This window comes from Prosopis cineraria, unplaced genomic scaffold (genome assembly GCF_029017545.1).
Source record: "Prosopis cineraria cultivar Desert tree isolate PC_DT_omini unplaced genomic scaffold, ASM2901754v1 PC1, whole genome shotgun sequence".
Classification (NCBI taxonomy): domain Eukaryota; kingdom Viridiplantae; phylum Streptophyta; class Magnoliopsida; order Fabales; family Fabaceae; genus Prosopis; species Prosopis cineraria.
This window is the reverse complement of record NW_026555332.1, coordinates 53,035,709-53,050,412: the sequence shown is the minus strand read 5'-3', so window position 1 is coordinate 53,050,412 and position 14,704 is coordinate 53,035,709. Positions and strand designations below refer to the sequence as shown.

At 33.7% G+C, this 14,704-nt stretch overlaps 1 protein-coding gene and 1 pseudogene across 1 annotated transcript; both read left to right on the top strand.

Moving 5' to 3' along the window:
* Nucleotides 1-830: 830 nt before the first annotated feature.
* On the top strand, nucleotides 831-3,279 carry LOC129287823 (acyltransferase GLAUCE-like; annotated as a pseudogene).
* Nucleotides 3,280-8,754: 5,475 nt separating this feature from the next.
* Nucleotides 8,755-9,964, top strand: LOC129305008 (protein HEADING DATE 3A-like). The gene is made up of 4 exons (XM_054944907.1): nucleotides 8,755-9,047; nucleotides 9,135-9,196; nucleotides 9,393-9,433; nucleotides 9,516-9,964. The coding sequence occupies exons 2-4, from the start codon at nucleotides 9,138-9,140 to the stop codon at nucleotides 9,740-9,742; spliced, it is 327 nt and encodes a 108-aa protein (XP_054800882.1). The 5' UTR covers nucleotides 8,755-9,047; nucleotides 9,135-9,137; the 3' UTR covers nucleotides 9,743-9,964.
* Nucleotides 9,965-14,704: the final 4,740 nt, after the last annotated feature.

The following is a 14,704-nucleotide window of genomic DNA, read 5'->3' as shown; positions in this document are numbered from 1 at the left end:
AAGTCTCTTTTAACTAATTCATTAAAATTAAGGTGAGTTAGTTAAAATAATAAAATTATCTTAAAAATAAATTATTTTTCAATTTTATCCTTACATTTAAAAAAGGGTTATTTGAAGAGCACGAAGGGTTTCTTTTTTTTAAAAAAATAAAATGTTACACTTTTTTTTTTTAAGAATTTGCTGGAGGATACTTTTGAAATTATACATAAGTTATAAAAATCAAGAAAAAGTGACTTATATAAAGGATTAAGAAAACTTTTTAAAATATAACTTATAAAAAGAATTAAAAGAAGTACATTTTAACAAATAATTTTTTAGGTACCAAATGTAGAAACTCACAAGCATCTTAAAATACTTATTTGTAAATAAATATTCTCTCGTTTAAAAATATAAGGTATTTTTAATGAATTTCATCCTCAATGAAGTAATTATTTACTTTTAAATAACCTTATCTTTTTATATTTACCTCCATTAAATATCTTATAATAAATATAAAGTCATTATTAATAGGGATATTTTAAAAAAACAATAATAATTATACTTTAAAAGTTAAAAATATTTTACATATAACTCTTTAAAAATATTTTATATTCTTAAACTAAGAGAGTAATTAATTAGACACGCTGCATGTGGCCCCAAAATTAAAATCAAACACACACACTTTCTCTCTCTTTTTCAAATCACATTATCCTTAATAACCACCAGCTTCCTCTGGGTTTTGGATTTCGTGGCACATTGTTAACCATTCACTGCTCTAACAGATGAAAAGCTTATAAATTAAAGCTAGCTATAAGTAGCCAGGTCACACCCACTATATTCTGCACGTAAGGTCAAGGCCAAATCTATAGCACTAAAGTCTAGACACTTCTGTTTAGTCACATTCCAATTCAAAGAAAAGGAGCATGGTGTCACCTCGCCAGGAAGCTCAGCCTCTGCTTCAAGATTTGAATGTGAAAATCCAGCAAACGTCGATGGTTTGTCCTTCAAAACCAACCGAGGAAGATCCCTATTCTTATCAAACATAGACAGAGTCTTAAACTTCGACGTAGAGACAGTGCACTTCTTTGGGCCTAGAAAGGATTTTCCGGCCGACGTTGTGGCTGACAGGTTGAAGAAGGCACTGGCCGAAGCTCTGGTGGCTTATGATTTCTTCGCTGGAAGGTTGAAGATAAACTGTGAGACAGGTAGGTTGGAGATAGTGTGCAATGGCGCAGGAGCAGGGTTTGTGGTGGCTTCCTGTGACAACAAATTGGACGAGGTAGGAGATTTGGTGTATCCTAATCCAGGTTTTGCAGAGTTGGTTCATAAGAACAAGGATTTCCTCGAACCAGGTGACCACCCTCTGTGCGTTGTCCAGGTTCGTCCACATTTACAGTTTCATTCACTCATCAAAGATAGCTTTCCTTATGATTTTCTGTCCCCGTATCCCGGGGAGCGTTCATGCTCTGCCTCTTTCTGATCTCACCCAATTATCATACAGTCAAATTATGTTATGATAGACAGCGATTGATTACTATCTTTTTATTTAAACACTACCTGCTTAAATATGTCACACTAAAATCACATATTTTATTATAAACTAGTGTAGGTATATATGTGCATCCTTGCAAGGAATTTTTATATTATATACATATACATATACACATACACACACTTTCGTAATTAATTAACTAGTGAGTGTGATTTATAGATAATATATACACTTTCTATTGAAAAAGCATTAATTTAGTTTGACTTCCACGCAAGAAAATCTGGTTATTTTACATCAACATCAAATCAATTCATTTCTAAATTACAACATCTTTTTTATATTTTATCTATTAGCAATAAAGCACTCTTTTAATTAGTACGTAAGATGCTATATACTATACCACACTGTAAGCCCACATTATGTGTAAAATCGTTAACGATAATCAATTTGATGTTATTGCTGAACAATATAAAAAGAGCATCATACCGAAGTATACTATGAATGAATATAGAAATATGAAATAATGTATTGAGGGACCTTCACACTTTAATACAATAGTGGATATTGATTAACCTGCCCAAGGGCACACACAAATGAAATGAACTCTGAAAAAATATTAATTAATGGATTAGCTCCCAAATTAAAGTTAAGGAATGATTAATATATTGGCGAGTTTAAGCGCAGGTGACATCCTTCAAGTGCGGTGGCTTCGCAATCGGCTTCTCTACCAGCCACACCACCTTCGACGGCCTGAGCTTCAAGACTTTCCTGGACAACCTCGCCGCCTTGGCCGCTAACATGCCCTTGGCTGTCACCCCCTGCCACGACAGGCGGCTCCTAGCCGCTCGATCTCCTCCACGTGTCACCTTCCCTCACCCCGAATTGCTCAAGCTCAGCACCAGCCTCCCCGACACTGACGCTCACACCGGCGTCTTCCATGCCTCCTCCGAGGAACTCGACTTCAAGATCTTCCGGCTGACCTCCGACGACATCTCCTCTCTCAAGGCCAAGGCCAAATCCGCCGAGGGATGCCCCTCCACCGCTCGCATTAGCGGCTTCAACGTTATCACCGCCCATGTGTGGAGGTGCAAGGCCTTATCTGCCGGCGACGACCCTGACCGGTCATCGACCATGCTGTACGCGGTGGACATACGAGAGAGGCTGAACCCTCCGCTGCCAAAATCATTCGCAGGGAACGCGGTGCTGACGGCGTACGCGACGGCGAGGGTGAAAGAGCTAGAAGATGCGCCGCTGGGGAGGGTGGTGGAGATGGTGAGGGAGGGAGCAGGGAGGATAACAGATGAGTACGCAAGATCGGCGGTGGACTGGGGAGAGATGTACAGCGGGTTTCCGAACGGGGAGGTGCTGGTGTCATCGTGGTGGAAATTAGGGTTTGCAGAGGTGGAGTATCCATGGGGAAAGGCCAAGTATAGTTGTCCGGTGGTGAATCACAGGAAGGATATCATACTCTTGTTTCCTCCCGTTGAAGGCGAAGGCGATGGCGTCAATGTGTTGGTGGCTTTACCTCCCAAGGAAATGGACAAGTTTCACAGCCTCTTCTACAAGTTGTTACTTTAATTTTCAACGCTGATTTATTTGCTCGGTTGCTCCCATATACACGGCGGTGATGTTGAAGCAGGTTTCTAGGGTTGTTGTTTATGCTTTATGCTTGAATGTGAATGCTAATGATAAATTATTCACATCATTTGTGGTTAAAAACAATTGGATCGTCGGCAAAGTCGACATCCTTGTAAGACGCCTACGATGTCAAATTATAAATCTACACTCACTCTTGTCCTATTTATAACACGGAGAAAGAAGAATTTTTTGGTTTTATTTATAAACAATGACATTAATGTTTCATAGCAAAGTTTCCTTATCACCCTGAATATTATTGAGAGAAAGTATATTATAAAATATATATATTTAATTCATGATAAAAAAAAGTATGTATATTTAATAGAGACAATGTTAAAAATTTATAAATTTTTAGAGAAAATTGATGAGTTTTAAGATTTTTTTTTGTTCCAATTAAATGTATTAGAAATGATTTATGAATATAATTAGAACTTATTGTGCAAGAAAATATATGCCAAGACTTCCTCTCTCATGCAGGACCTGGTTTCGATACTCATCACTGTGATAAGATCTAGATGATTCAAATTTTGATTTTAATGGTCTAAACTTAAAGTATTATTATATATTATATTTATTAAAATAAAATTATAAAATATTTTTAATAAATTTTTTATTTTGAATGTAATTGGATTAAATCTGGATAGTCAATATATATATATCAATTATAAAAAATTTATATTAAATTAGATCTTTTAAATTAAATAAGACCATATTAAAAATTAAAATTGTGTTAAAATTATTTCATAATTTTTAGAAATTTTTATTTTAATAAATATAATATAAAATAATATTTTAAATTTAAACCATTCAGATTTTATCACAACGATGAGCACCTGGTGCTCTCATGCATGATTTGCTCCTACTGGGTAAAACATAATATATTCATTTGGACTCTAAACAGTTTTAGCACATGATAATTCATTTTTCCATTTGACAAATAAATGGCCGTTTGGCTCGGCTCTCCGTCTAGTGAGTTGAATATATATTTGCACATCTCGAAGAGCAACAGCAGTGGACATTAATTATTATGATCGAGGCAATGTTCTAATTATAGGATCGATTTGGGAACAAATTAAATTTCTTGAATTCGAGACTCACGTGCATTTCCATGACTTTTAATTTCAGAGGACACATTCGCGGATAGAGTTGAATAATGTATATGGAAAGTGGGTCACCGACCCTTCCCCTTCTCCGATAAAGCAACTCTGCCGTACGAGCGCGCCCAGCACTGATCTGAGGCCATGAGGAAGGCCACAACACAATTGATGCTCGACCGTTGTCGCTTTCAAATTGTTAATCTCTTTGCGAGAACTTCATTCAGATTCCTCCTTTCTCAAGGAATCAATAAGCCAACAGACTAACTTATGAGGATGTTATGCAAAGACGAGTTCTCGCCCAATGATGACAGGATCGCGATCATCCATCAGATTCTGCTATTTTCATGCCAGCTACCCACGCATCGCCACGTTTCCACGTGGTGGGCCCCCTAAAATGAGGCATAGGTGTGTGTGTGTGTTTGGTTGGGCCCGAAACGTATAATATCCGCCCGGCATTCTTCTTCTATTTTTGTCCTTTCTCAGTGGAATAATTTTTTTTTTAAAAAAGAAAATCAGTATCAATTGATTTAGTGGAATAAACTATAAAGTCTTAAAAGCTTTACGAGTGTGTTGGTTAAAAAAAAAAAAAAAGCTTTACAGGTGTCACCGCACACATCACATGCAAGACAAAATGATTTTTTTTTTAGAGAATTAAAAAGTCTAAAGTGGATTTTAAATATTAAAGAAGTAATATTTAATGTGGCGCATGCATGATTATCAGTGGGAATATAGATCTATCGGCTAATAGGTTTCATTATAATGTTCGTTTCGGATTGACCGTGAACAGATTTGAATAAATGGATCTTACTTTGAAGTTACCATGTGATATCTTTGACGCAAATAGCGTCTTGAGAACCGCGGTTAACACACACTTTACTTTTCTGGATTATTTTGCCATAAAAATATCGCATTATATTCCCTGCGTTCCATACGAGAAGACAGTTAGTGGGTCTGAACTACAGAGCGGCGATGGACCCAGAAAAATTAATCGATAGGGACATAATTTATATTTAAAATAAATATTAATATTTTTATAAAATAAATAATTTTAAATATCTATTAAATTATAGTAATGGTATGAGTTAATAAAAATAAATATTCAAAAATGCATAAAACATAACATCATAATCAAATAAAACAATCTCTTTATATAAAACTTTTATATCAATTAGAATCATGTTTTTAATTTTCATTTAATAAAATTAATATGCCTCTTGCGTATGGTACAGAATTTTTTGTGATAACATTTTTTATAAACAATTTCTTTTTTAAATTTTTACTTTTTCATTTTAAAACTATTGCTATTTAAGTTTAAACACACACGTACAAAATTTTAGATAATGGTATAAGCAATGAAGAAGCCATCTCTATTACTCATGCTCGTTGCTGAAAACCCATTCAGCCAAATCTTTTAAGGGATTATGATGTTCAGAAAGTATTTAATCTTATTATTAAAAATCCCAACTCTTTGACCGCTTTTTGTTGGAATAGTTCTACTGTATGATGAAGCAAATGCTAAGTGTATACTTAGCACTCCAATATCATTCACTAATGAAAAGGATAAATTCATATGGGGTATAAGATATTATTCTACTAAAGAGAGTTTCACTAAGCTAGCGCTTGCCCTTATGCATGAATGTATTTGGAATTTTCTTTGAAAATTACAATTTTCTCAAAAGACTTTGTTGTTCATTTAGAAGCTATTTCACATGGCTATTCCTACAAGTAATGTTATATATACTTTTCATTTGAATTGTTCTATGCACTGTCTTCTTAGTTGTGACATCCAAGAAATAATAAATAATCTCTTCTATGAATGTCCAATCATTAAAGTTATTTGGTTTGGATTTTACAAGTTTGAATCTACATCCATTTTAAAGATTGGTCTCTGTCAATGGATTTTACAAGTTTTGAAGATTTTGTATCAAAACCAAGAAATAGAGTTGTTAATAAATATTTTCCTCTTACTTCATAAAATTTAGCTATTTAGGAATCTTACCCTTTATTAAAATAAGAAAAGATTAGCTGAATCTTTCATTTAGGATTTTAAGCAAGATCTATTGTTCCTTATATCTACTTGTAATTGAAAACATGCTAATAGCTTAGATCCTTTAAGTCATCATATACAAAATGTAGAGCTTGCAAATTATAAGAAGATTGGAGCATCATTGCATCAATTGCCATAATGGGAACTTCATATATGCAAGTTCAAAAAAATAAAGAAACCTTACTGTTTAATGAATATTTCATTGAATGGTACAGAACTTTCACATATCATCTTTTATGGATATGATTTTATGAATCTTTTATGATCTATAGCTTTTGGCAAAATCATCCGGATTCCTATATCCAGCTTGGTGACATGGTACTAAAGCTCAACAAAGAACTCTTATTTTCTCTTTAGGTCAAAATACTATTTACAAAGACATAAAGTGGATGCTCCAACAGTTTACTTATGTTTTTCAAAAGTGGGCTATAGTTATACCAATCATAAATTGTCTTGTTGTGCTTCTGCTTTTACTATTAAGTTTTGAACTTTTGATTTCATATTTCCATTTTATTTGTTGATATAATGGGATAAGTAAACTTTTAAAAGGGGATAAGTGAATTTTTTTTGAAGCAGGGGGCAATTGAAATTTTTTTAAGAGTGCAACTAAAATTATTTAATGCTACATTTGGATACACATGGATTTGGGTTTGAGCTAAATTCATTGTTTGGATAACTAAAAATGTATGAATTTGAATTTGAACCAAATCCAAATCCAAGTTCTTCTTCAATCTCTTTGTAATTTGAAATTATTTCTAAACCCCTATAATTTTAAATTCTAACTCAAGCTTTTTTATAATTTGACCCAAATGCATGAAGACTTGATCGACATGTCAATAATAATTGGACCAGACCACTAAAGTTGATGAAAAAAGTTGCCACCATTGATCGAGATGTGACGGCCGACTTCCATTGAGACTGACCAACAGGGACTAAACAAACAACTTTCACCGAACAGGATTGACAGTGATGACGGGGACCAGACGGTTGACTTTCACTAACACTAGACCAATGGTGATGATGGGGACCAAATTGCTGACTTTTACTAGGGACCAGACCTGACGACGAGGATCGGACCTACGATAATGATGGAGACTGAACGACTAACTTCTATTAGAACCTAACCAATGACTATAATAGGGATCGGATGGCTGACTTTTATTGGGACTGGATCAATGATGATAACAAAGATTGGACGACTAACTTGACCAATAGTGATGACCAAGATAGGATGACAGACTTCCACCATGACCAAACTGACGGGATCGAGACAGGACAACATACTTCCACTAGGATTGAATCGACGTGACCATTGGGACTAGATGCGTAACTTTTACTGGGACTTGATCGATCACGATGATAGGAATTGAACGTCAACTTTCATTGGGACTGAACCTAAGGCTATGACAAGGACTAAAAGTCCAACTTCTACCAGGCAAGGACTAAACGGTAGCTTTCCATCACCATCCCTTTAGTCCGGTCACCATCTCCATTGGTCCAGTTTGGTGCTGGTAGAAGTCAACCATCTGGTCCCTATCGCCGTCAGTTTGGTCTAGTCTTGGTAGAAGTCGGCCATTTAGTCCCCATCCTCGTAGTCAGTTCGATCTTGGTGAAAGTTAGCCATACGATCCTCCTCATCAACATTGGTTTGGTCCCAATGGAAGTCGCCCTTTTGATCCCCATCGTCAGTATTGATCCGGCCAAGGTAAGTCGGCCATCCGGTCCTCATCGTCACTATTGGTCTGATTGTGGTGGTAGTAGACTGTCTCATCCCTATTGAAGCTGTCGTCCGATCCTGGTGAAAGTTGGCCGTTCGGTCCTTGTCATCTTCTATTCGATCCTGATAGAAGTCGGCTGTTTAGTCCTTGTTGTAGCCGTCGGTCTAGTCTCGATGGAAGTTAGACGTTCAGTCATCGTCATCATCATCCATCTAGTCTTGATAGAAGTTGACCATCCTGTCCTCGTTGTCATTGCTGGTCCGATCGCAATGGTAGTTAGCTGTCTCGTCCCCATTGTTGCGACGCTCCAGTCCTAGTGGAAGTTGTAGGTCCCATCTAGGTCGTCCCCAATGCCACAGTCCCAATCAGCTTTGTTTTTATGATCCCATTAGAAGTTGGCCATTCGAATAGTTGAGTTTGACTAATCTTTTAAGTTTCTTTTAAATTTAAATATAGAATTTAAAATTTAAAATTTTACTTTAGATCTAAACAAAGGATTTTAATATTATAATTTAAAATTTTTTGTATCATCCAAACGAAGAATTTAGAATCTATGAATTTCAAATGTGAGATTTCAAATATAAGATTTTAAATCTAAATTTTCAACTTAAATCCACCCATTCAAACACAATCTAAGATCATTTTGAATAATTTCTTCTTAAGTTCGTGGGGGCAATCGTCCCTCTATCATAAACGTGAGTCGGTCCCTGCTACGGAGTATAAATAAGGGGTGGCCAAGCAAACAAGTAGTTCAACTTCAACATATATATACGTATATATAGATCAGGATTTAAGTGCGTGAAGTTGGCGAAGAAGAAATAGAAAGAAGGAAACAGAAAAGGAGCAAATACAATGCCTAGAGTTGGATCTGGAGCTGGAGCTGAGGTGGGGACCCCCTTGTTGTTGGACGAATCGTGGGGGACGTGTTAGATCCCTTCGACAATTCAGTTGAAGATCTGAGAGTGTCCTACGCTAATAGAGATATCTACAATGGCTGTGATCTCAGACCCTCCTATGTTGTCAACCAACCACGAGTTACTATCGGTGGAGACGACCTCAGGAACTTCTACACCCTCGTAATTAAGTCTCCCAAAATCTCTCACCTCATCACCATCATCATAACTATATAACTGTATGTTTTCTGTCTGTCTGTCTAATTGCAGGCCATGGTGGACGCTGATGCCCCCAGCCCCAGTGACCCCAATTTGAGGGAATATCTTCATTGGTGACTCTCTCTGTTGATCTTCCTTATTCCTCTGCTCAAGCATGCCCACGTTATAAAATTTAAAACCTCGCATACTCTTTACAAAATCACATGTTCCTTTTCGCTTTCTCTGTTCTGCTAGGTAGATAATTGGCATGTATATCTTGGTCTGTAAGAATAACTAACGCAAGGATCCCTCTCTGGAAATGGACTACAGGTTGGTGACTGATATTCCGGCAACTACCGGCGCCAGTTTCGGTACATAAATTCCCATAATTGAGCTTCACTGACGGCCTTCACAGTATAATTCTGATGGAATGATGATGGTTTGGAAGTGCAGGTCAAGAGGTGGTAACATATGAAAGTCCACGACCGGTGATGGGAATACATCGGTTTGTGTTTGTGTTGTATAGACAACTGGGGAGAGACACGGTGTATGCTCCGGCATGGCGCCAGAACTTCAATAACAGACAATTTTCTCAACTCTACAATCTCGGGGCTCCCATCGCAGCCGTCTATTTCAACTGTCAGAGAGAGAACGGCACCGGTGGAAGAAGATTAACTTGAATCTATTATTACTCCTTTAATTTCCCCCTTTTTTAAAATTATATATGTTGCGGATGGGGGCCGCTTGATGGCTTTCAAATTCATTATAATCTTACGTATATGTATACGGACTCATATTGGATCTAGATATCGAGCTATATATAACAAATAAAAATTTTAGTTATAGACAAATTGTCACTGGTGGCCATCCATTAGCCTAGCGAGCCAAGGTTTGTAACTTTGCAAACGACACTTCGTTATTTTTCAAGTGGTTGAGTTTAATGCTGGTTTGCATTCTTAAAATGCTTGTTAAGATCAATTCGATCAGTTCGTGCATTTAGCTTGGCAACATATAACCTAAGTATCATCTGGGAAATTGGCGATGGCACGTGTTTATTTCTGGTCTGATAATTGGATTATTAATTATTGGGGAATTGATGGGACGTTCATCGAAATCATTAATGAAGATAATGAACTCAATCGACCTATTAGTGACTTGTAGTTGATGAAGAAATCAGTTAAAAATGGCATCTATGTCAACATATTATTCTCCCTTCTGGAATCAATCCCCAACATATATATGAAGAAGCAGGCTTGAGGAACATAAATGGCACAGCAATCGAGGACATACAATTGCCGTGGAACCTCGTTTGGAAATGGCTTGGTGACAGAGAGTCCGATCCTTAATTCCTATCGCTAGTCTTCGAAAGATAAGTTGCTATAATGCTAAATCATCGAGATCTGGAACCACTTGTGAAGTTGAAGTGTCCTATAGCCACTGCATGCCAGAACCTCCTGTCTAACTCAAGGAGAGATCGTGCCTTCTCTCCCAAACCCTTGCTTGTTTGACTTCCCAACAATCTCAATCCGAAGCATCTGGGCCAAAACTAGTGCCGCTACTTTTGGCATTTTATGCTGCAAACTTTGGGTAACAATGGAATCTTACTAATGTAAACGTTCTTATGACAATTGAAGGCACATCTATCATCGATCCTTTTTGTTTTGTTTAATCTTTTGTTAACCATGTACTTGTAAGGTCATGAAACTTGTAAATAATGCCTTTTTTACATCATGGCCCTTTGTAGCTCTGTTTTTCTCTTTTTGATCCTTTTATATAATCCGTTTTGTATATTGTTTCCTGAGTCAATGAATCTCACTTACGCTCATAAAAGATAATTTAGCTTAAACATTATGATTAGAGAATCATAACATACACGCAAGGCTCATAATTTACTTATATTGCCAAATATGCAAGGCCATATGATATGTCAATCATTCCTTTTCCTTTTCTGACTATTTCTTTATTTATTTATCTGTATAAAAGCCGTCAACTTTTGTCGATTGATTATCACCAATCCAAAAATTATATGATTTACAAGTCAGGAATCCCACACAGGGAAAAGGAGCAAATTAAATAGTTTCACATTGCATCTTATTAATTAGCTGAATTAATTTGTATTATATATATATTTTTGATTAAAATATACATTTAATCCTTTAACTTTACATAAAATTTTGTTTTAGTCCTTTACTTTTATAAAAAATATCTTTTTAATTCTTTAACTCTAATAATACTGTTAGTTTCATCGCAATAAATTTATGTATTAAATTTTTAAATATTAACAAAATATTATCAAATATTAACACATTAAGGTTAAATTTTTTAAAATAATAATAATTGACATAAAAAATAATCATTCAAAACTAATCATGTTAGGGTTAAATACCCTAAATGAAAAATAAAATACTTTATAAAATTAAAGGATTAAATTAAAATTTTATATAAAGTTAAAAAATCAAAAATATACTTTAAATTTTATTTTATTTATCATTCAGCAATCCTTTTCTGTAACATAGTTTTTCTGTAACATAGTTAAAGTAAAACAAACTACACTGAAAAAGTGGAATACATCTACATAAAAGCAAATCTATGATTAACACTGATATTGCAGTAAATTAAAATTCCAACTGCCGTGCAGGGAGAAAATGTAGTAACATCTGTTGATCCTAAAAGGAGAGAGTAAATAATAATGTTGAGAAGAGAATCGAAAGGGCAAGAGAGGAGCAACATATAGCTGTATTACTTCAAATCTAGCGGACCAATTAGAAAGATATTAGAGATATCTTTGGACAGAGAGGGAATGCCAGTCGTTGGATATATACCCTATCCCATTTCTGCGTGTAACATGCAAACAAAAGATATGGAATCCTAGACCTCTTTAGTTGATCTGCAGATATATACCCATATAATAAAATCACCTCTCGGTGCACATCTCAATCTCACTTTTCCATCGAACTGCGTTTGATCCATCGATTTTTCTAGAACACTAGCCCCCGTTTCGTCATTACTACGTGCAACAAAGCTAAAAGCTGCGCGATAAGGGGGTAAACTAACAGTAATATGATTCTCATCAAGAAGCTCAACATGCGACGCTTTCACATTTTTGATCTTTTGCCACAACTTCAGATTCCTCGTTTCTCTTCGTAAATGGCTATTGGAGGTATCAATTAGCGGATAGACTAACTGATGATGCTATGCATTATGCAAAGAAGACTTGTCGTGCAATGAATAGCTAGGCATTCCAACTCCAACAACACAACAAAAGGACTCTGAGATTCTGCAATTTTCATGTCAGCCACCCAATGTCTTGTCTTCCACCAATCAACTTGTTCTAACTATCTGTATAGCCCTTTCCATTCATTATATATATATATATATATATCATTCACAACAATAAAAAAATTACCACTAAAAGTAAACTTCTTACAACAACAATTAAAAGTTATCACCAAAAGTCATCATAAAAAATGAAGCTTTAGCAATGACTTTTAAATGTCACAAGTCTATTTTTGATTGTAACGTTTAAAAGCTATTGCCAAAAATATATTTTTGTTGACGACAATTAAAAGTTATAGCTACAAAAATTTTTAAGGGCGACATTGTCGTTTTATAAAAAAAGTAATTTATATAATTACTTTTCGTGATAATATTTGTCACCACTACAATTATTTTTTAAAAAAAAATATATATAATTTATAAAATTATGATTGAAATTATTAGAATTTTTTATGAATTATTTTAATATTTTAAAATTAAATAAAATCATTGAAAAGCTATTAATGAAATTAAATTTTTATTTTATATATAAAATAAAAAATAAATGATATATAGAATTGTGAAACAAAAAGAATAATAATGAAGATGTGTCAATTTTAATTATTAAATCAGATTGAGTTATACATAAATTGTATATTTATTTTTTTAAAAAAAATTGTTACTTACACACAAATATATAAATGACTTTGAGATGTTAAAATTATATAGGTATCACAAGATGCAAATGACATTACAGATTACTTGACATATTGTACATTGGATACTTGGCTTGGTATATACATAGTATCTATTTCATCTGCTAAGCTCTAATGGCTTTTGTACAAGAATTTCATGTGATTCTGTCTAATATATTTAGATTTTTATTGTTATAAAAAAAAGAAGTTACTAATAAGATTTTTATAACTAATTATTACTAGGGAGAATATGAAAAATTATTCAAATTCACTTTGCAATGAGGTAGAGAATAATTAGAGATTAGTTAGATTGATCACATATGATATCCTTATAATAATCTTCTACAGTAAAAGTTATTAGTATTAATTAAAAATTTAAATTGTTTAAAATGATTAACAAAATTTATGTGCTTAAAATTAATTTTTTATTAAAATAATTTTTTTAAGATATTGAAAAATTGTAGATCAAATATATATTTTTAATAACAAAAGGGGAAACATTTAATTGTTTTGAGAGAAGATAAAAATTTATTCATATAATTCATTGATTTTTGAGAAAAATATAGAGAAGATAAAAGTAATAAAAGATATTTGACATAAACTAATATAATACATATTTACATATAAATTATGTACTTATTTAAAAATAAAAATAAAATTTAAAATTTTGTACAATGTTTATAAGAAAATTATTTAATATTTAAAATTTTTTTTATTTAAAATTCATTTTCCTAACAAGAAAATATTTTCTAGTAAAAAATACTATTTTATTAAAAATATAATATAAATAGTCAAATAAATTATTTTGTCATATTGATAATTAAAAATAAAATAAAATATGGCTTTTTAATAATATATTATTTGATATATGTTTATGTAGTTAAATAATATATATTTAATTTTACTTATAATAACTGTAAGTATATTTCAATTCAACTAACAAAAAAAAAAGATTTAAGGTTTAGAGTTGGTAAGTTAAGGGTTCAAATATTGATTTTGGCATATTTTATAATAAACATGTGATATGTCGTGTCGTAGTGACATGGCTTGAGAAGGGTGCCGCATGTGGTGGTTGACATGGCATTGGCGTGTGATGTGACACGAGGTGATCAATGATGTAGTATCATCTACTACACATATGGTGAGTAACGTAGCACGAGATGGCAAGTGATATGACATCATCTACCATATAATTGGCGACTGCCATGGCATGAGGTGGCATCACGTGATGCATACATGTGTCACCATTAAAAGTATATTTTTGGTTATTATAATTAGCAATAAGAGTTATGACGGCAACCTGTAATATCTCAAAAATTTAACTCAAAATTAATTAAGTTAACTAAGAGTAAGTGAATAATTTTGAAAAAATATTTAGAGATAAATAATTTTGTTAGGAGATTATTGTTAGATTTAAATTAAAATAAATCTAAATCTTGAATTATAATTTTTTAAAAATAAAAGTATTAGCAATGTAAAATTTATTCCAAGTCGTGCCCAAGGACACTGTCCTTAAGAGCAATTCTAGCACAATTGTCGGAGCTCCCCAGGATTAAACGGAACCCTCCTGTAAAATTGAACAAGGTGACAGAACAGTAGAAATAATTTAGAGGGAAAATTAAACTCAGGAAGCAAGATACTTGAGAGGAAGAGAAAGTGCCCAAGAACTCAAAAAATGCTTTTCTTGATCTC